Below are 23,479 nucleotides of genomic sequence, written 5' to 3'. Positions count from 1 at the left end.
TTTTCTCACGCTTCGCTGGTTAGGGATGAGCATTCCCGGCGAAAGACGCCCGGGGGTAGCGACCGACGACGGACGGAACCAAGGGCGCCCGTTCAGGGAAATAAAGGGACGGAGCCGAAGGCATTACCCGTTTCCGTCAAGAGCCGACCACACCGTAGACAGCGCGTCGCCGCAGTTGAGCCCTGCGGCGTCGCAAGGACCACGTGTTTTCGGCGACACGGAGCCGCTTGCACCTCTGTTGCTGCACTGCAGGAATTCGCAGCGGAATTGTAACTTCTCTCCCGTTCCCACGGGTTGACTCTGCAACGAGTGACTCCGCGTGCAACAGTGCTGTGCGAATGTGATTGGTGCCCAAGTTGGGGAAATGTGCCTCGTGTTGGATTGGTCTCCGCCTAGAATTTATAAGGCTTTGTGACTCTCACGATCATCCTGCACGTACAGAACATCCTCAACGCCCTGCAATGGTTTACTATCTGCCTAGCAGCTATCAGTCAGTGGCGACAGTAAGGAGGGAACGCACGCAGAGCGGGTTAAATTGCAACACGCAGGCACTTCTGCATTTTTCGAAGCGTCCGTTTCAATCCTATACACAATCCTCATTTTTATGGAACCTACAAACTGCGAGCGCCTCTCAAGCTGCAAGGGTAAAGAAAAATAAAACGGATGACAGAAATAAAAGCTTCGGAACCTACTCGCGCAACTGCATCCCATACAGTGCTGCCCATACATCGTTTATCACACTGTAGTTTCGTTAATTATTAGCCTTTCCGTCGCTTGCATCGCTGCAACAGTGGAACTCCACCAACAGCCTTAAGAAAATTCACGCCACCAGTAAGCTTGCGGAATGCCAGTGTGGGGCAGTGCACTGAAAATCACTGAATGCCGTGGCGGTTATGCGCTATCGCCATACTGTGTGCGCTAAACATGGGCTGTCAAACAGCCGGCACCGAGTAAAGCACTATTGCGCAACGATATTCATGGCGTACTCTGTGGCAATGCTTCCAGAACTGCGATGTAGCAGTGAGGTTTGTGTTGTATGGGCTTCTATGGCAGCTACAGTAGGACTAGCGCAGTAACATCAGTAAGAAGCAGTTGCTCTCGGGGTGATGATGTTTATTAACAGCGAAGCATGAAAGATGAAGAACTGTGACTATTTACATTAAACAATAAAACATGCGTCAAGTTTCTGCAGCATGTGCATTGGTGATTTGCCAAGTCAAAATTGAACAGTCGGACCTTAAATTCAGCTCACCACTTCTTAACCACCACCTATACTTTCCATTGCGTTTTTTGCCATGCACTGTTGGAACCTGCCACTTTGACTACTACAACTAATAATCTGGGAGGTGCAAAACAACAGGAACGAGCATGTACTGCGCTTTCTCTTGGACATGCTAGCATTTTGCATTCAGCTTCCATTCTCTATGAACACCACAAAGCTGACTACCAGGCTTTAAGGCTTTCTCAAAATCCTTCCATGCTCACTTTTTTCTTCTTAAAAGGTACCTTCCATTCTTTTGGCTTACTTGGCTGTTGCACTGTGGAAGACATTTGTGTCAAAGATGCTAGGTCATTTTCGTCATCACTGACAAACAGCGGCTGACTCGGGTCAAAGTATTCGAGAGTGGATGCTTGTGAAGGCAGTACAGTGTCCTTTGAAGTTATCACATCCACACATGGTGGGCCAGAAACTAGGTTTTCGCTAAGAGAGATGTTTTGCCAGGTATCGGGCTGATGAGCCTGCTCCTCTTTCGTACAGTTCTGTGAAATGTACAGAGAGGACATTTGTGCATCTTCAGTCACTTCATCAGGGTTTTCTGCACACTGTGTCTGAAAAAATAAAATTAAAAAAAAACAAGACAAAATGGTTACTTTCAGTTGTTGACCTTCCTGTGGTAAACATAACCATACATAAGAACCACACGCGATATGAAATCTGGTGTGCGTGTTAACTCTATGATGTATGCACTCTGGAGGAAATTTTCAAAATTAAAGCTTCTCTGCGATGAACACGCTGAAAATGCATTTTTTGCTGGCGATCAGGGATGAATGCTACCACTGCCGTCCTCAGGTACTATTGCGCTCAGTATAAGCTACACCGTGCGAGTGCCCGGGCAGGCGTTAGCGCGGTGTAGCTCATACTGAGCGCGATAGTACACCTGCTTGTCCTTTTCAGTTCTGGGCCATGAGATGACACAACCACACTTATAAGCACCTGTTCCAGAGTGATGTGATTTGTACCCTTCATAGGATCATCAAAAGCATGAATAATGTTTCGCAAAGATGCAAACTGAGAGCAAAGCTATTCTAAAACACTGAACCAATTTCACTCAGTGGTAAGTAAGGTCAGACTCAACTGTTTCTGTCCAGTGCTCGAGGAAGCGCCTTGCGTTTCGGTCCCAGGTGCCTAAGTGGATTGTCTCTAATGTGCACAATATGCCATCCATGTTGCTGCTTTCCTCTGGCTCACATGTGCCAATTTCCCTTAAGGTCCGTTTCCACTCCTTTGAATGTAGTACCCTGTTCTGCGAAGAGAGGACCAGTGTATAATATTAGCGTGGCATTCGGCTAATGGCCTGCTTCATTATAAAGTGTCATACAACAAGGTGATGCAAAACTTTCTGTCAAAGATTTGTTCTCAATAAACTCAATGTTATAATAAGCAGACAAAATGCTTCAATAAAACGCAATATACCAGATTAGAGTTGGCGTGTTGTTTGCACGTTAATGCTGCCAAGAAAAACTTGGAACGAAGAATGCTTTGGATACAGGAAATTAGAAAAGTGCTCACAGCCTAAGGCTTCAAAACCTACACTGAGGAATTGAGACATAGTTTGGTTTGTGAGGTATAACAACCCAAAGCAACCCAGGCTATGAGGGAAGCCGTAGTGGAGGACTCCAGATAATTTTGACCATTTGGGGGGGGGGTTTAAGTGCACTGACATCGCACAGTACTTGGGCCTTGAGCATTTCGCCTCCATCGAAATGCGACCGCCGCAGCCGGGATTGAACCCGCGTCTTTCGGGTCAGCAGCCGAGCACCATAACCACTGAGCCACTGCGGCGGCTGAATTAAGGAAATTAGTAACTGATATGATGGCTCTAACGCTGTTCTAAGTACCGTACAGCTTATTTCTAGAGGACTAGCAATACCAGCTTAGTGACTTTTAACGCTATTCACTGCTGTTCACAACACGCATTCCTTGCAACAATGGCACTTTTGACAACTTTCTGTATGCACTACAAAATTGCATAACTCTGAGCCAGCCTGTGCTGCTACAAGATATAAAACTGCAAGAATACACAAGATTTCCTGAGTCATACAAGGCCAGTTGAGAAGCACATTGGTCTCAGAAGAGGCTGCCTTTTTGTACACTGTCACATACAAATCCACCTTTTTTTACAAAAAAGACCATCTGAAATGGGAGCGGGAGGTCGACATATACACAAAGCTGATCTGTTTGTGAGGTCCAAGGTAGGCATGTACGAATAGTGGTTTTTTGGTTTCAAGTGAATTTGAACCAAATAGTAATTTTCTTTGAATAATCTCGAAGCGAATATTTCGTATACTTCTGGCACACAAAAAAGGCTGAACGTCACAAAAGGCATTAATCATGTATTTTTCGACACACAGCGCATACAGTAAATGTTTGTTACTTTGAACTCATTAAATTTGAAAATCCGAACAATTCGAACTTCCGGCGCAATCCCGGCCAACGTCCTTGTAAGTCTATGGTGTGAGTCGCTAATTTGAACAGTACGGGTCTCGCATCGGCTGTTTACACACCTGACCCGTCAGGACTAATCAGCGCGTGCACACTGGCAGCGTGCGGAAGCAGACTGCACTATGCTATATCTCTCTATTAGAGACATTTAGCATAGCGGGTACTGCTACTGCAGCCATGCCAGTTAGGCGCGTGTGCACCATGGGTAGCACAGCTGTCGACACCCGACAGGTACAGAACTGGGCACTGTGCTTCCGTGTGTTCGCATCTGTTGCTGTGAGCATGCGCAGGCAGGCGACACGAAGTCAGGGCTTTGGTTGTACACATGCCGTGGTGCCATCCTGGAGGATGGCACGCTGAACTGAAATCACACGCAACAAGAGTCCTAGAGACACCAATCACCTGACACAAATACTTTGAAATTTCGAATACTTTCAGATAGAATCGAGTATCGAATACTTACTATCCGACAGAATATTCAAAATTATCAAATATTCGCACATGCCTAGTCTAAGGTACCCCGTTCCTGGCAAGATGCATGGCGCTCCACATGTCAAAACCAAATTGTTAATTCGTTTGCAGATCGGTTCCGCGAGTTAATATTTTACTGCGCGCCATTCACATGGCTTGCTCACGCTGGCGGTCGCTTTCCCGGATGAGAGGTAGACAGAGCAAGAACAAACAATCACTAACGGCCGCAGCATGCGTTGCACTGGGACCTGAAACTGTGGGACCACTGAGAGCTCCGTTCATTGATCGTCAGCCAGGCTGCACATGATACCTCTTATTATTTTTCTTACTCCTCAGGTTATAACACTAGACAAAGGCATGCACTAACAATAACCCCTTTGAACGCGCGAAATAACTGCTTTAAATATTCTTTTTTTCCGAGGACAATTACTGATTGGAACAAACCTAATAGCGGGACTGTTAATCAAAATTCTTTACTTCTGTTTGAAAAGTGCCTGTAAATGTTGTGAATTTGTGTGTGTTTATATACTTGTATTTTGTTTTGTCCCACCCTGCTATGATCTGTACAAGATCGCAGTATCTATAAATAAATAAATAAATAAAAAAATATGGAAAGCAGGATGCGGCAGCCTTTGACCTCCATTTGTCTAAGACCGCTGGCTTTGCGACTGCATCGTCATGTGGTCATTGCTTTGAGCTGCACATGTGCTGCAATGCCATCCCGCAGTGAACTACACAACAGAGTGCAGTAGCGGGGTGGGGCATGCATCAACTTATAATTGGAGTCAACTTTTTTTGTTTTGGTTAGCTAGGGCTGTGAGCTGCGGGAGAGGGGGTATTTATATTCGGAATAGACTTAAACGCGGCAAAATACATTAATGCTCTTACCTCTTTCATGGCTTGAAGGACCATGTGCTGCAGATCTTTAAGCTTGGCCTCGTTGTGCCGTGATAGTTCACTACTGGCATCCGACCTGACTCCTGGATACATCGTTGAAATGCCCCAATGACAGAGTAATGAAAATGAAGTGCAGGCAGGTAAAACACGGCCGAAAGAAGTCAAGGTAAACGAGAAATTAGACGAAACAACAAAGCAGAGAAGATGATCAGGTAATTATCATTTATGTACAGAGTGGAAGTTTAGTGACATTTCTACCGACAGGAAAGAAACACCTGCCTGAATGAATATATTTTTGCTCTGCCTGCCAGAAGCACAGTGAATCCTGAATTTACTATGGATGCCTGGGAACTTTTCCAGAAAAATTTTTTCACAATGTTTTCCGAGTGACAGCAAAAACTAAGTATGCTTGTAGTGCAGCACTACAAAGGCACTTGCGACAAATGCAGTGGGCAGCATGGCATTAATGCCAGAACAATGTCCACAATGTCCAATGCGAACTGCACATGCACTGAAAAGTCAGTTTACGACAAGTTCCGTCACAAGTATGCTGGCTAGAGTCTGTCCACTTATCTTTTCATGTATGCATGCCAACCACACCAACTTTTTTCACACACCACCTCCCTGCTGACTCTTTTCCATGCCATTGTGCAGCATCCCTCAGAAAATAGTCATACTCTTAATGACACTAGGATTTACTATTGATACAAATGATAGCTGTTGTCCTCGAACTTAGTGAACATGTCACAGTACCCTTTAACGGACTATTGCTATAAATTTACACACATCATTATTTACTAAACATTATTTCCATGCCAGGTATTCATATGCTGCCCTACTCGCTTTTACATGCGGGAAGTTTGAACCTAGCCCACACTACAGCTTTAATCCTCATCAGCATAGATTCCTAGCAGCCAGCAGTGATGAACCAAAGTATCAAAGCCAGCTTTCTCTCTTCCATTCTAACAGAGAAAAAAAAAAAAAAAAAGACTGACGATTTAATCTGTTAGTAAATGCGTTATATGCGTAAATAGCACTTTTCCGCCCCTGTGAGCTCTGTCCGGCTATGAAGAACTCTGCAGAAAAGTTTAGCTGAACGTGTCATACTGACATTTTATAGCATGTCTATAATGTCCGAAGACCACACATTTCCAAGGTATTTCTCCAGGTCCAACTGTGGTTGACAGTGCTCAGGTTCAAAAATTACGCACTCTGTTTTGTAATCAGTAAAGTAATCTGGAAAAATTAGAGCTGATTCAGCTTATACTTGGCCAAATGGGAAGTATGTGTGCTGGCACATTGCGTTTCAATTCTCTTTTGGTTCCCGGTTAGGGTGTCAAGATCAGTCTTCAGCAAAGATTGGCGAAATCGGTGATTGGAGACCTTGGTGGTAGTGCTATAAAATTTTAGTACCGCTTAATGCAACTTAAAAGGGAACTGCGATAGTGGTGTGTTTTGGATCCATAGCACAAGGACGGAAGGTGATGAAGACGACGACATGCAATGTATAGCGCGAGAGAGTGGCAGTTAAACACAAGGGGTGATAGGTTGCAGCGATAGCATAGTGCTCTCATGCAGTGGCCAGCGAAGCCGATCTGTTCGCACTGCGGCAGGTTCGTAACCCAGGTGTTGCACAGTCGCGGCCATGTTTATTTCATTTCTGCAGGTCTAGCTGGCTTCAGACAATGGGTTTTTTCGAGATTGCAAGCCTTAGTGCTAAAACAAAATGCATGCTTTATGTCTGCCTTAGTTTCCCCTTGTGCAGGAAACTGAAGTGTGCTATGTTAGTGCAGTTGTGTGGATGGCTGTTTTCAAACTAAGAACACACCCACACAGTAAAACCAAATGACACGTCTTAATAGAATGGGTTTGGGAAGCTACTGCCCCTAACAAATGAAAAGCTGCAACTTTGTGGCTGCTGCATAAAACTGCACCTTCTACACAAATAGGAAGTATCATGCTGTTTTTAACCATCACTTTGATGCACTCAGATGAATAAGTGTTCACTCTGACAGCGGTGTCCTGAAACCGCAAGTGACTGCTGTTTTTTTGGTGTTCTTGTAGCTTATGCCTATGGCATGGACAATACAGTTGCTCTGTCGAGCGTGTCTCTCTGGCAAAACTCATTCTTTGATCGACGGTTCAAATGGCTCTCTAAGCAACTTAACAGAACCAGAAAAAGTAAAGGCCCAATATGTTAAATGGCCAAAAGACAAGCAGTGTTACCTCACCAACCTGCCAAAGGATTAAAGACAAAAAGCAGGGTGACACTTTAACCCCATAGTCAGTAGCCAGCTGCACCACAAAACATGTAGACTGCACTTCGCAAGCACTAGCCTCCTCATGTTAATGCCGAGTTTTCTGTTGCAGTTAAATGCAGTATCACGGCTGCCTTTTTGGCATGCTTTCAGTGTTCAGTTTCAAATCAGTTTAAATTCAAATAATTCTCTCACACCACAATGGTGCAAGATGCCACAGCATGCTGCACACATAAAAAACAATTCATAACATGCTTCTTTTGAAAAGTACACATCTGAAGTGCATGTACAATATGTTGCATGACAGAATAGCCTCTCAAAGAGCTACACTCACTATGCCAGCATTATGTTCCACCACTGTATGGCTGCAGATGTTGAGCATGACCAACGGTCTTCCCGTTTTATACACCACCACAACAGCACAGTACAGGTAAAGGGCCAATGTCAGACTCACCTTGATACTCAATAAAATGATTGACAAGAAGTGGGAGCTTTTCTGGCCCTTCCTCATACTCTCGGTCATGCGCAGTGACAAGGTCTGTCCACCATTCCACATTCTCCTTTATTTCTTGAGCCGGTAACAGCTTGCAGCCAGCACTAAAATTCCAGATGCCTGAGCTCAGAGGCTCACCATCACCCAATACAAAGTCCTGCAAGACGAGGGGTACAGAGGAATGAATGCATGCTGCCATGATGTTGAAGCTAGCGGACAAGAAAACTGAATCTGCTTCATCACCCAGAATGGGCAGAAGCATAAAATGCTGCGCTTATAGTACCTCAGTATTACCTGACACTGTTTAACACTATTTAATAGTGTCGTACTTGTCACCATCAATACTTCAGAGTCAATGAGAAATAAAATAGAGGAGGAAGCATTCGAGCAGACCAAGCAGTGCTTAGTCCAAGGCAGTGGGGAAAGCAGCACTCGCAAGCTGCGCTCCTTCTTAACACGTGCATGCTCCTTCAGTTTTGCACAAAAGACTGCTCAAGCAAGAACACTCTATGAACCCAAACCAGTTTAGGTCAACACCAAGAATATAGCCGCAGTTTATAGCACGAAAGAGAATGAAGATGATAGATAAAGAGACAAGACAGTACAAGATTCATAAAAAAGTTCTTGTAGAGTCGCATGTTTGTGGGTCGTTTTTTTTTGCACCATGAGCTATAACCACTACCAGCTTGGCCAGCAGTCCATTCTTCTACCAATGTAGCTGTATGTTTCTAATATTAAGGGCTCGAAATTGGTCATTCTCATGCTAGACACTGAACAGGCAAAAAGAGGTTGAACATAAACCCTAAAAAGAAGCTTTTTATTACTGAATTATTAAAGTAGCCAGATATTATTGTCTATATAAGGCCAATCCAGCCTTGTACGCTAACGACTGAAGGCCTTCAGTCCTTTGTTGCCTTACTAAACAACACAGAGCCAATAAAATAACATTCTTATTTACGCCCACTGGCATAGTTCAGATGATGTGTCATTTATTTTAAGTCGTCACCCAGGCAAGGCAGTGAGATATATCTTGGAAAAGATTAGACTGCTCACCTGGTGGAAGATGTCCCCGTACGAGGTCAGCTGCAGTGCCGAAAACGTGCCCCTCTTGCACTCGACCATGTAGCCACCTAGCAGTGGAGCATTAACACGCTTCAACACTCTGTCATCGACGGCGCACCCCTGGTGCTCAAGATGCTTCGCGAAGTCACTCGGGCGTGACAAGTGCCACGGAGGAACCAGTGACAGAGGCTGGACAGCAGGCGAGTCCTGACGGACATGAAAGACTGCAACCTCTCGTGACCTCTGCGACCCCAGCGTAACATAGAGATCGGAATGACCTCCGTCTTCAGAGCTTTGGAAAGGGGTAAACTCAAGGAATGATGGAGCATGCTGCAAACAGTGATTCCACGTCAGCATCTGGAAGGACGAGGCAGAAATGACTTACCATGCTTGCATCAATCTTTCTAGTATTACACTTTTAAGCTTTGCAACAACAAAACCTAAATGCAAACAATTAATATTAATTGCAGAGACTTTTGCAGAGATAAATGGCCGAACACAAAAATAAAAGAAGACTGACGAGAAGTTTTGTTTTCAACAAATTATAGGTGTCAATTACAGCTAAAATAAAAATTTGACAAACTCCCCTAGAAGCACAGCCGCCCCACTGCATCAAGTACTGTGTGCTTTGAATGAAAGGTAAACACCCAAAATTAAATTAATAGCTTGTGTCTGTTGCACCAAACGTAATAACTAAAATTTTCAGCGCAAGATGTGTGGCTTGCACTTTAGAACGCAATGATGTTTGAACTGGGTGTGCTCCAAGCGTGCCACTTGAGGCACTGCGCACAACTGTAAAAAGGCACAGCAGGGGAGCTCTTGAGAACACAAGGGGACTGAGCATGGGCACCGCTAAGAAAAGAAAAATGAGAACATACCTATAATCATGTCCACCCACATTAAAACATAGCAATTTCCCAGAACATACAGCTAGCGTCAGGCAATTGGCACCTCAACTCACAAAGCCACTTTGAGAATAATTGGGAATAATTGCATGCTTTATGAGGGGGGACCACACTGACTGAAGAGAGCAAAGCCACCAACCAGTCACAGACCACTTTTACCTGCATACAGCTTCATGCGCTTGTTCTAGCTGCCGCCGTGGCTCAGTAGTTATGCCACTTGGCTGCTGACCCAAAAGAAGAAGGTTCGATCCCAGCCGCGGCGGTCAAATTTCAATGAAGGCGAAATTCTAGAGGCCCGTGTACTGTGCCATGTCAGTGCACGTTGAAGAACCCCAGGTGGTCGAAATTTCTGGAGCCCTTCACTACGGCATCCCTCATAGCCTGAGTCGCTTTGGGACGTTAAAACCCCCACAAACCACAAACCAATCATGTACTGTTCTCTTGTTAAGGGGCCTTCAACAACACTCTGAAGTTTTAGTAGGACAGTAGAGACAATGACAAATGAAGATATTCAATAAATTGTAAATTGTGGGGTCTAACGTTCAAAGCGACACATGGGTTATGAGGGACGTGCAGTGGGAGTTAATTTATACCACCTGCAGTTTTTAAATCGCACAGCACCTGGGTGTTTTTTTTATTTAACTTGAATCGAAATCTGGCCACTGTGGCTTGGCCAGAATAAACCAGAATAAAGGTTACATTTCACTCAAGTTTCAAGTCCTCCCTTTCATTTAAATTTTGGAACATTACAACAAGTTCTGCATGTTCTGACAAGGCTGAATTAACAGAATGTGACAATTCAAGAAATCTTACTGCTACGTAGACCAATTCCGGCCTATCTGTAACAAGACAAGTATAGTGCTTCAAAGCCGATGATGTAAATATAAAACGCAGCACTGTTATAATTGTTACTACAGCTGGAGCGAACAGCACATTTCCATATGCTTTGCTGCGTTCATTTTCAAACACCGTGTTTTGTTGATCACAACCAGAACACGGCCTCATCCCCATTCTGTTCACCATGAAGGAAAAGTTTTTTACGTGGTGCATGGCGTCTTGATGATACTGTACTGTTCGCAAAGATTTGCATTCAGGTAAGCAGTGAAGCAATCAAGCTTTTCAGGACTTTTCAAGACGACATGCATATACTATCCAAAATATCCTGAGTCGCTCTTAGTCACGCTTAAATAGAGCAGCACTGACCGAAATGACCATTTTGACCCTGACAACTGTCAAAAACACTTCTTCCTATTATTGCCACCAAGTTCTCTTCCATTTTGTGTTGACTCAAGTTTGCCCAATAAGGAGTTTGTTTCAGTTTGACACCAGCCTTTCTGCCGCCTATGGTGACAACCCTGTCAGTCATTACAGCTATGCGACAACTTAGGAGGAGTGAAAATGGTGAACAAGAACCTTACCGCACATGCCTGCTATATCAGTGCCCAAAACGTCTGTACAATCAAGGCTGTCTCAACTAACATCACAACTATGTGCTGTTAAAGGGGAGGCACAGAGTAATACCCATGCCACATGAACATGCTTGATGCTGTTAAGTGCTTAGTGTCTTAAGTTTTAAAGGTATTCGTGCGATGCCACATGCATAAATTTAATGGCATTAGCCTTACTGCCATTTGCGACCAACTGAGTTCGCCACAACTGATTCACCCGAGGAATGCGAAATCTCGTCCCCATTCCATATGCAGAAAATCACGAAGCTATTAGTAACACCTTGGATCCTGTAGCAGATGGTTAACTTATAACATTTAGTCAGATGAGGCATCTCAACTGCATTTCCAATATGAAGGGTGCCACATTTACCAGCACTTCTGACAGATACTCCCAGCATGTGTGCTGACATGAGAGTTCATGGCTACTTTTTCGATTTGACAAGCAAGAACAGCGGCATTTTCTGCAAAAAATTTTTTTATTAGATTGCACGACTGCCTCGATATTGTGCTCATTCGAACTGTTTATATTCAGGTAAAATTTGACTTCTGTGCAGGTGTTACCATTATCGTGACATTCATATAATGACATTAAACGTGGACGTGTAGCACCAACTTCGAAAATAATGAAACTAACAAACTTAAGGCGGTAGGCATTTAGTGCCATTTCTTGTGTGTGTGTGGCACGGGTATAACATGCATTACAAACTGCTCTGCGGGCCACACCGGCACACTTTACCTTGCCTTCGAATGAGGGGTGGTGGACTACAGAGTTTTCAACTACTATACTTCCTACCGTATTCAGCAATTTCTAGCAAAAGTGTTGTGAGTGATCGGTGTTATCAGAGACAACCCACATTAACACATGCACTTGTGTGCTGGCACCACAAGAATTGACCTATTCTTACTTTTGTTGCAAATGCTGAAAAACTAAAGAGACGAAACTTACCGGCTGTCGAGAGTGACGTTCATCCCAAACTGACAACAGCTTTGAGCTTGCCAGGTACATTTGGTGGCAGTTAAGAGGGTTAGGCTTAAACAAAAAAAATTCGTCTTTCAGAAAGGCTTCGTGCCGGTTATTGCAGAATATGTGCCTCCGAGAACCCTGAAAAAGAAAAAGAATTTCAAGAAAATAGCAGCTAGTACAAAACTGTTCAAAAACTGAGAAAGCAAATGATTACTTCAAGAAGAAAAATGCTAATAGCCTACACCATGACAATATCTGCATTTAATATTCCACAGGTTTCTCTGGGGCAGGGTAAAAGCTTCCGGTGATACCCAGCACACAATAAACGTACAGGACATCACATATCAGTCACAGCACACGTCAGCATGTGAACCTCAACACGTACAGTGTGAGGTTTAGACAGAGCACGTATTAGTGCTGCAGCAAACTTGCCGAATATTCTGTGAAAATTGATTCACAGAATACTGTGAAGGCACAGTAACTGCAACACGCATGGCATGTAGAAGTTCCCAAGCAACACACCAGCAATGTGTTAATGAAGTATAAGACTGGAAAGATTTTAATTTTGTGATGAGAAGTGTGCACAAAGCATTGCAACTTTTGCTCAAAAACGCCAACAAGCTGCATAAGGTAGGAAATGGCAAAGTTACAAATGCACTGCATGTTGCAAAGAGCACAGTCTGGCGTTTAATGTCTTTAATGCACTAAATAAATGAGTAGTTCCAAGCTAGGCAGTCAGTGTGAGGACAAAGTCATACAATGCACATGCTTCTGCGACGGCAAAGCATGGCACTGGAGAGCCTCTAGACGACTAACTTAATGCAAGCAACTTTCTGTGTGAAGAAATAGGTGTTGTTGGGTCAAAGAAAAATTATTACAGCACAGTCGCTCACCCTACAGCAACAGTTGCTTATTAGTAATTTCAAATTTTGAAAGAAAATAAATCCTACTCTGCTCGGTAACAGAACTAATTAGGTGGGGACATCAACTCTTACGACACGCTTTACAAGTCATAGAGAGTGCCAGGACAAGTATCACTGGTCGCTCGTTGAAAGCATTTGTGTGATATGAGCTTTGCGATGTTCATACATTTTTAACGCATATATTTAAAGGCTTGTGCTGCCCCCCTTGTGATACGCTCATAACGAAGGCATTTCACAGATTCTCCAAATATAACAAAATGCAGCTACAGTAAACATCTGATCAAAAACCTCTCACGTTCATTCAACCTTCTCCAAAGCATAGAAACGACAGGCAATGATTGTAAGGGTAATGGCATACCCTGAAGAAAGTCACCCATATAGCTATGAGAGTAATTATAACTTACAAAGGAAGCTCAGTTGTGTAATAAATGTACTGACCCTTTGGCCAACACGGCAGACATGGCCCAAGCTCACCTGAATTCCATTCCCCATAGCGCAGTGGGTAAACACAGGAGATTACTGTCATGACCTACTGCTCTGATAACTATGTGATAAACTTCAAAGATGGTCTCCAAGGTAGCTACAGCCATAAAAAACTATACATAATACCGAAATAAAGCTTTGCTGTGTAAGTCACACGCAAAATTTCAATTGCTGAAAACCTTTTTATGCTACAACCTTTAGAAGTAGACCTCGAGTTCTCCACTTCTTTCCTCAATTGAAGATAAGGTGCTCACCGGTCTTCTGGCATCGAGGCTGTACAGTCCAGAGCGGTCCATGTAACAGACATGACGAGGATGGCTGCCAAAATCGACGCACCACCACTGGTTGGTAGATGGTTGCTCGTGAGACACTGAGGCTCTCCAGGAGGGCTCCCTGCAGTGAATGCATGCATTCCTCCATGCTGAGCAATGCACACTCTTCCCATCTAGCCTCTAGAGGCTAAACATTACGGCAATTAGTTAAAGAGGATAAAGACACCAAATTTTTTGCTGCAAATTTTTTCTTTGGAATCATGTGGAGGACATTAGTAAACATAGATCCCTGCATGGAATTCACCGGCAGCCAGTAAATAATTAACAGAATTTCTTCTCCAATATAGGCTCACTTTTGGTTGCAGAAGCTGTAGAGTGGCAATAACAGCACTAGTAGTGTTACACACATAAATTACACACATAAAACTGAACAAGAATGGCTCCACGAACTCACGTGCGGTCACACTGCTGCAGCAATATTTGCCCTGTTTCTGTCACTGCAAGAAGCTCTCCAAAGATGTGTTTGCTGAAAGCAAAAACCATAGTCACAATAAGTGCACCTGATTTGATATCAGCACATAGCAATATCTCTTCCTCAAAGCATCATCATTCAGTCATTGCAACTGAAGTATTACCTTGGCATGGTATAGCAAAGGACGTCGTCATATACAAACTCTGAGAGCACTGTGGGATCCTTATCCAGTGTACCAAATAAGTGAATGTACCGACAATGGTTCCTTGATCGTATGCAACATGCAGTCTCTGAAATATAAAAAAAAAGTACTGCAGTGACTATCAAATGTGCCGAGGAGAAAACCCTGCAATAACATGTGTTGACTTGAGGGTTAGCTAGCAGCCAGCATTCACAGATGAAACAAAAACAAAGTGAGACACACAATGCACTAGTTAACAAATGAAAAATCCCTTCATGGCAGGACTCAACATGCAAGGTGTGTGAACCACAATGCAGAAGCACAAGAAAATTTGGCACAATAGGCACACCTGTCAATCCTCATACCTCAAATGCTCAGCAAGCTACAGCAAGAAATTTATATTTCCCCTTTTAAAATGATAGGGCGGGTGCTAACAAAACTATTCTTCCATTATTTGGATGCAAAAAAAATCCCAACACTGCTCAAAAAAGCAAAACCATCAACTGGTAAAATGTGAGGAAGGTGCTTTCTACAAGACACGATTATCCTGCGAGAAAAGTAAAGAAGGCTGAACCCAGTCAGACTCAGTGATGAACTCAATGAAACTAAGTTGCCAAGGCAACTGTGTCTCGAAAACCTTGCCTGCACCGTACACTGCCAACAGTGTAACTGTGCTCACATAGTATTTAAATGGGCCCTGCAACACTATTCAATAAAGTTAAATTGCGGTATGCCTGGGAGGTTAAAGAATGCTGCTTTCACAAATATCCTCCAGCAAGAATTTTTTTAATGCGCTTTGTAGAGGCTGAGTTTCCTGGAGTCAAAATTTTTAGAATGCACTGGTAACCCCCAATGAGAATTTAATGCGATAGTGGGGCGTGCGCGCCATCTCTCGGCATGCGAGCCCCGAATCCGCTGCACTTGCAGTTCCAATTGGCCGCCACATGCTGGTGCCACTACAGCACATCAAGTGGATTTCAGTTGCTCGTATGCATAGGCTTTGTTAATTGCCGACAAGAATCGGTGACACTAACCAATCATCTCAATTAACTAGATGTTGATGCCCGCGCTCTGTAGCGTACTCTGTGGTGCAGGATGCTTACGCAAGGCCTCTCTTTATCGCCTTCAACCCAAGCTCCTTTGTGGCTGAGGAGTTTGACGCCCAGCTCTCAATCAAAAGGGCACGGGTTTGAGTCCCAGCTTGACCGCTTTTCATTTCAGTCCGATTGCTTTTCTTTCTTCAGAGGCGCTATGTAATGGCGGTGGAATGACGTCACGACCCTGTAGAGAACTGAGGAATTATGTGTTGATGTCATCATTGTTGTACTCTGTGATCGCTGTTCAGTATTTGAAATTACCCATGCATGTGGCATGCTCGAAAGGTGTGTCAGGAGAGCTCCTTTAAAGTCATGCTCAAGCAGTCCGATAAACTAAGGGGTGAAATTTTAAAGAGCGTAGAAACCAAATTTTTGCTTTTAGCTTTTCTTCTTTGAAATGATGGGTTAGACATAAGCATACACAGATAACCCCGTGGTATTCTAAGGCGCTAAATAAATTATAATTGCATTTTTTCTCGATGCTGTTTCAGTTTCAACAACTGAACAATGGCTTAGACATCAAAGATGGCCTTAGGTCATGTGAGGCACGAAAGAAAAACTGCAATATAACCGCTGATACTTAGTTATAATTCTCTAAAATGCTGAAGACGGGACACAGCTTTGAACATCAACTTTCTTATTTTCTGACGAATTTTGAAGAATTTTTTTTTAGCTTGTTTCAAATGCTTTCAAACTGAAATGCACAAAATTTCAGAATTATATCTAACGTCTTTTTTTCTATAAATTTTTTCTCTTCTACACCTTGTGAAAAGCCTGCAAACTTGTCAAAATGTGGCCCAAGACTGGCTCAACATTAACTTCAATTTTGAATGCATGCTGCACACGATGACAATCTTCGATTTCTTTTCCACAACACAAACTTATTTGTTTTATTTTTTTTACAAAGCAGTTGACACAGACACGTCTAAACTGTAAACAAGGCGTCACACCAAAAGTCTACAATCCAACAAAATGAAAAACCAAGATTGTCACCGCATATATGGAGTCCTGTGAGTGCAACAAATCAAACGGGGTCCAAATAGACAAAAAAGTCGTGAAGAAATCTGCTCCACACAAAGGTGAACATCTGGTCAGGAAACCAGAACGGAGGAAAATGCCTCTTTTTCGAGTGTTTTCTCCAATATGCAGTGCCATTCAGGTTCATGACAATTTTTTACGTGACTTCCTGGTGGTTTTGAGCAGTGAAACTTTAGGACAGCACAGAAGACAAGGCATACAAGCAGATAAACTTATCTTCAAGAAACCAATTTTTTGGCCATTTTTCGCTATTAAAGCCATGTCCCAAAGGGGTACAGACACAGTGTTTTTGGGTGACCATTTCTTTGCCTTGAGAGAGGCCTGAAGGCCTAGTGCTAATCATTAAAATGAGCCCAAAACACCAATGCGCAGCATTAGTAATTAATTACAAATGATTTCGCACCGGCAGTTTCAGTCTCGGTCCACGCCCCTGCCACGGTCAACCGCCCACCACAATATTGATGACACTGGCATTGCCAGCAAGCACATGTTAATAACTACTGGGTCTGGTGACAACACAATACTAATTGGGGCAAGTTCACCCTGACGGCACTTGGTATGGGTGGAAATGCCAAGCCGTTCCTCGGACAACATTCAAAATCATATTAAATCATGTTTCACTCATTGCCTGCAACTGAAACTTGGTGACTAGAAGGCATCTCCTGATGCCCACGAAACAAATCCCATCGTTGTTTATGTCCGAAATTTTGTGTCTCTACCCATTTAAGTCATCCTGCTTCAAAAGCAAGAATGATAATAAGCAATGTATCAGCGATTATAATGCAGTTTTTTCTATGCCTCACGTGACGTAAAGCTACCTTTGCATTGAAACTACCATTCAGTTGATGAAACTGAAACAGCATGAGAGATGAAAGAGTTATTGAAAACCATGTGGTGATCCATGTATTTTAAATTATTATGCACTATTAGAGCGAACAAAACATGTAAATAAAATTAGGTGCCGATACACCTTTAAGACCCTCTAAAATGGAATAGCTAAAAAACTACAGCATCAGTACCTTGAAATTGAAAATGAGAGATTGAATTTCTTAGTGCAACCTTCTGATCAGGTTCAGCAGGATGCTGAACCGGGAGACGCCTGTCCCGTCGTGTTTCTTGTGAATGTCCCATAAGCACAACCTATCTTTCTACTACTTCTGACCAGGTAATGCGCATGGGCTGATTATTACACCCCACGCATCAAGTTTCTAAGTGTTTTTCTGATATTTTTCCAACACATACTCAGCGGCTTTCATAATTTTATGTAATGTGACTTTGGCTAAAGAAATTCAATTTCTTTGCATCTGTGTAGTACTGCTCGAGACTGATTTGTGCCCACCTTATCACCAAACTCAGAACTTGGTTTCATAATCCATTCCTGTCAGCATGTAAATATGGTGATGAAATGCAGTTAACTAATGTTAACTATAATTGCAAGAGCACACATATTACAGGACATTGAAAACGACTTATCAAATTTTTGTTCTCCGATGCTACGGCTCTTTCTGGGTATGTTGATATTTTTTCAGCTGCAAAAGCGCATTTACTGCTGAGAAAATTGCACTTAACAATTGTCCTGCCGCTCCATTAAAAACTGTGATGTCTAAACCAAAAAAGACTCCATGATCACTGTTAAAAGCGAATGGCAGTGTAGCCTTAGCTCAGGGATCAGCACGCAAAACACTTTGTCGCCGCATGTAGTCCACTCGCAAAATTGTCCAGTGATGGCGACATGTGTACTTAATTTTAATATGACAGCATTAGAGGACCCATTCGCGAGAAAAGCCGGTATCCATTTGTGTCACAAAAAACCATGTGGCCCACCTACCACAGTGGGCAGGTGGCAATGAAATTAATACAAATAAATTCAATGCAACTGCCGCTTGCCCACCGTGGCGCTACGCATCAGCTCGTTGGTCAAGAGAAAAACAGTCTCTGAAGAACTACCTGTGCCAAAATTAGCCTTACGGAAGTTCAGGAAGACCAACCTGGTCTCACAAGCCACACTAGTGGCTGTGAGACCTGCCAGGGCGGTATCGCATTGTTCATCCTCTGCATCACTGCACCAGTAGTGGTATGAGGACTCCACACTACCCATGAATGTATGAAAGAGGAGGAGTATTTGCGTGGAAGGCACCTCTAATTCTACTGCATTGTACTCTTAAGCGTCGCTCAAGATTTTTTGCCTTTTCTGGCTTATAAAAGCTCCAGTTTCAGTGAAAGTAGCATGTAACTATGATGCGGCAATATAAGGGTACAGACCAGCTTCTATACGTGCTCAGTGTCCTTTTCAGTCGATCAGGAAAATAGGTTCCAGTAAGTTGCATTTAAACCTAACAAGTACAGCCAAACCAATCGCCAACCAATAGGGGAAACGGGTGCATCTTCAAATCCAAATCCAAGACACTGGGTGCACCTTTTATCACCCATTGCCACAAACATGGTACATGCTTTGTATGTGTTTGAAATAAAAATGTGAGAAATAGAAATGTGAAAAGTTTAATCTGTGGACACCTGCATGCATGTGCATCTTACAGAGTTCATCTTTGCAATATCACAGCAATAATGCACCTATTTCATGGCAGCCATGATTTTTAAAACCTAAAAGTGAATACATTCAGCAACTTGCCTACATTGAGCACTGCAGCACAGCTTCTACCCCTTTCCACCCACTCAGAAGGCCAAATGAGAGTAAGATGAAGAGGCGGTGGAAAACAGAATGCCTGCCAATGTTTTAAACTGGCCTCTTTGACCCTGCCACACCCCAAGACCGAAACTTGAAAGGTGAGAAATATTCCTATGCCAAAACCTACTTTTTATACATAGCACATTGTGAATTATTGCTCTGAGATTACCTTTCTGAACATTTCGCAGGCTCACTTGGAAGATGGTGCCTTGCGTGCTATCTGTAGGTTTCAGTACAAGACTCGATTTCTTTTGCAGAAATGCTTCTGTTGAGCCTGCAGCGGCTGATCTGTATTCTGAAATATCTGAAAGCAGTAATGAGGTATAAAGAAAATTTAGTCTTCAAGACACTCCATTCATTACAACAGCCAAACAAATTAGCCCTGCTGACAATATGAAAGCATAAAACTGCAATATGCATAATTTATACTCATTATAGCATGCGTCACAACATCTGAAGAGCAATACATTTTTTTCCACCTCTATGACACTTTTTTTCAGGCAGTCATGGAACTTGTTAATTTTCTGCGGGCTAAACCTGTTATATTACATCTTCTGAAAGTTTGGTTTGGTTTATGGAGTTTAACGTCCCAAAGCGACTCGGGCTATGAGGGACGCCATAGTGAAAGGCACTGCAACTTTCAACCACCTGGGGTTCTTTAATGTGCACTGACATCGCATAGTATACGGGCCTCTAGAATTTCACTTCCTTCGAAATTCGACTGCTGCAGCCAGGATCGAACCTGCGTCTTTCAGGTCAGCAGCGCAGCGCCATAACCACTGAGCCACCGTGGCGGCTCATCTAGAAAGCATTGTTATGTTATCACAATAATAATATGAAGAAAAAATAAGTCAATAACTGTGGACTATTAAGGGGTAATGCATAGCTTAAATCAGGTACTTGCATGCATAGCTGTTTACAAAAGCGTGCTCACCAGCCAATTTTTAGCATTCATGCACTCAAGCCCTTGCAACAACTAGCAGTAGCTAGAGTGAGAAATATATGTAAGATATTTCAATGTTGTCAAATACAGTCAACAAGAAACTTCTCATATGCACTTCAGTGCAACTGTTTTGTAGATGGCCAGCAAAGGCTCTGGATAAGTTGTAGACAAAACACCCGTGGTACAAGACATTGGCATTGAAACTTGATAGCTGGAGGAGACAACTCTGCAGCCACCCACAGCATCAATTGCACATCGTGGCCCTTCTTTCAGATAAACATATTGTAGAGAGGAAGACGCTTAGCAGTCGGAGCAACAGAACCGATGCGCGGCGCGAGGCGAGAAGAAGACGATCGGCAGCTGAAGCAGCAGAACCGACGCGCGGCAAAAGCATCAACTGTTCTGGGACCGGACCTGCCCTTGCCCGCTCTAACCGGCCTTAACAACCAGTCATCTCTTGCCAATAAAGGTCGCTACAATATCTACAATTTTCTGACCGAGCCTCCACTTTGGTAGAGCAAGTTTTACAGCACTGACTGTGCAGGATCGAATTTCATTTCCACAGCAGTGTTTGGTGGTGGGCATGAGGCTACTGGTGTCCATAGAAAATACACTGAACATACAAAAGCTGGGGCAGGGGCAGGAAAGTGAAAAAGACAAATAATGGTTGGCGGACATGGGAGCACTGAACTACACTTGATACAACTGCAGTCGGAACGTTACTTACTTAACTTGTCCAAGGCAGCTCCACATGGATGAGCTACAAGTATGGAACCATCAGGCAAACCAAAAGGAACTGCAGCGAGGCAGCCTCCAGTGAAATTCCAGTTGCATTCCTTCATGAAAGGCAATAACAGTAAGCGCACTGTTTAAGTCTCTGAACAATACTTTCACTTAACCAGCAAATCAAATAAAGCTCCAACACTTGTGGCACATGTGATGAACATCTTAAATGGTGTAAATGTACTGTAGGAATGCAATAAGTTATAAAAGCAAAGCTGTTATGAGCAGCTATGCATGTGACAAAAAAAAACAGAATCTGCAAGCACCAGTGGTTTCTGGTGTAAGTATATATGAAAAAATACCAAGTATGATACTGACATCAAGTTATGAACAGACCACTAATCTTTTTCTTCCTGTTCAGTCCTTCATATTTACAGCTTTTGTCAAAAGGAAAGAGCACAAGGGGTTCGCTTCCGAGTCATGCGGTAGGGCTCTTGTAGCATCCGTGGGAGTCCCAACTTTTGGACAGGCGGGCGAGAATGAGAGCTCTCACCTTCAATAGATATGGAACACCGACGACGCATAACCAGCAACACAGCAACAGCATCGCCAAGAATGAAATCGGTTGGGATCCTTATTTTGACAAGAAGGCTCTTTAAAGCGAGTACCTGAAAACGGCTCACCCTGTAGCAGAATGACTCTGGCTGCGCTTGCATTAGGTCTAGGAGGCTTTGATGAATTGCCGTGTTCTTCAGCTCTTTGCAAGCTTTCTTTGAATTGAGGACTTTAGTCATCTCTTGAACAGCGTTAGAGAAAGGTCCCTGGAACAAAGAAAAGGCAAATTTCGCCTCAAGCAAAACAAAAAATTTGCGGTAACACCGCAAGAGCTTCACAAAACAAGCAACCAATGCTGCTCACCTTGCGCTTAACGATACCGCGGTAATTGCTGATAGTCGACTCAAAGGCACGTATACGTTGGTTCAGGTCTAGTTGATATTGTAAGCATGGTTCCACAGCATCTGTGACTGCAACATATGAGAAAGAAAACAAACAAAATATGTGCCATCTGCCTGCGTCTACCTAAACAGGTATGCAAGCCTGCTCTAAGAGGTAGCATACCTTCATTGGGAACCGTGAAAGGCAGCGTCAAGTATCGTGCGGAAAGCTTGTTCTGTCGAGAGTCATGGCATTTCAAGGATAAGCAACGAAAAATGCCGCTTTCGTCTGTTTCAATATCCACTCCAGCACCTCCAAAGTCCGGCTGATACTTTGCTGCAACGCTGAAATCAATCAAATCAGCCAAAGCATGCTCTGCTGCGTTGGGCCACACTGGCAGCAGTTTCGGAAGCGAGTCCATTGTATCAGTTAGCCAACAAACTAATCAGGATGGTTTGAAATTAACGGCATGAATATGACCTTTCGACAACATGACGCAGTGGTAAGGTAATCGCTGCATCCAAGATTCCACGACAAATTTCAGTAAAAACATTTCGCTTTGCGGCAAGCTGCACAATCGCGTGCACATGCGCGTGCACCTAATCTAGTACACTATACGCGTGCACAATCACATGGATTGGATTGGATTGGATGTGGGGCTATCTATAGGTTTATCCCTTTAAAGGACGCGAAAACTCCCGCGAACGCAAACGCGACGGCGACACGCGTCGCGCGAAGACTTAGCGAGAAAAGAAATGTGCGTGTCATAGAGCTAATATACCAACTCGTGTCGCTTTGCACGTCGCTCGGATCTGCCGAAATATAAAATTTCGCTCGTTCGCCCGGAAGTGCATGCGCGATCAGCCAATAGCATGGACGCTGAGCGTACGTCACTGCCGGGCATTTCGCGCGCTTATTTTGGTTTTGAAGCGTTGCATTGCGATCGCCGCGTATTCGCGCTTCCTACAAAACGATGGCCAACCAAAACACTCAACGAGCGCCTTATTGACGCTGTCGAGTGCGAGCAGGTCCTTTGGGACCTGCAGCACAGGTACTGTAAACATCGCGGCCATTCTGATGCGGCTTGGCGCCGAGTTGCAGAAGCCGTCGGTGCACCAGGTGAGCAGTTTTGTAAACAATTTCATTGAGTTGGTTTCATTGACTGCTAACTACTTCCGTACGCAGGCTGGATATTTACGAAGTGACAGCGCTCATTTATGTTTCATGCATGTGGTCTTAGCTGTCGTCGAGCGATCGTTATCGTTCGCTAGAAAATGCGCGCTGCCACGTAGCAGATTTGCCTGACAAGGAAAGCATGCATGCAGAACTAGAATTATACTATTTCACAGAAATACGGTACAGGCTTTGATCTTGTGGCGGGTTTAACGGCATGTGCTCTTTATGCCTTCGCAGTTCCAGAGATAAAAGCGAGGTGGAAAAACTTGCGGGACACATTCCGGCGTATATTTAAAGCTCGCGTCCGGGCAAGAAAGAGTGGGGCTG

General features: G+C 43.6%; 1 protein-coding gene across 3 annotated transcripts; it reads right to left on the bottom strand.

Annotated features, from left to right (window-relative positions):
• Positions 1-1,092: 1,092 nt before the first annotated feature.
• LOC149341640 (uncharacterized) lies at positions 1,093-22,600 on the bottom strand. 3 transcript variants are annotated; one of them, XM_089543763.1, is made up of 14 exons: positions 22,160-22,600; positions 21,959-22,065; positions 21,709-21,861; positions 21,045-21,153; positions 19,544-19,678; positions 14,536-14,662; positions 14,355-14,426; positions 13,883-14,021; positions 12,205-12,360; positions 8,897-9,262; positions 7,805-8,000; positions 5,084-5,175; positions 2,358-2,525; positions 1,093-1,830 (listed from the first exon to the last, which is right to left on the bottom strand). In XM_089543763.1, exons 1-14 carry the CDS (start codon positions 22,395-22,397, stop codon positions 1,465-1,467), a joined length of 2,424 nt encoding a protein of 807 aa, XP_089399889.1. In that variant the 5' UTR covers positions 22,398-22,600; the 3' UTR covers positions 1,093-1,464. The 3 variants fall into 3 exon arrangements, 2 of the variants coding, with proteins under 2 accessions (XP_089399889.1, XP_089399890.1); XM_089543764.1 differs by having other exon boundaries at positions 21,724-21,861; XR_016282950.1 differs by having other exon boundaries at positions 1,691-1,830; positions 2,358-2,520.
• Positions 22,601-23,479: the final 879 nt, after the last annotated feature.

This window comes from Amblyomma mixtum, chromosome 5, assembly GCF_055824585.1.
Source record: "Amblyomma mixtum isolate Tamu chromosome 5, ASM5582458v1, whole genome shotgun sequence".
NCBI lineage: Eukaryota > Metazoa > Arthropoda > Arachnida > Ixodida > Ixodidae > Amblyomma > Amblyomma mixtum.
Note: the sequence above shows the minus strand (reverse complement) of the source record. Positions and strands in the feature narration are given on the sequence as shown.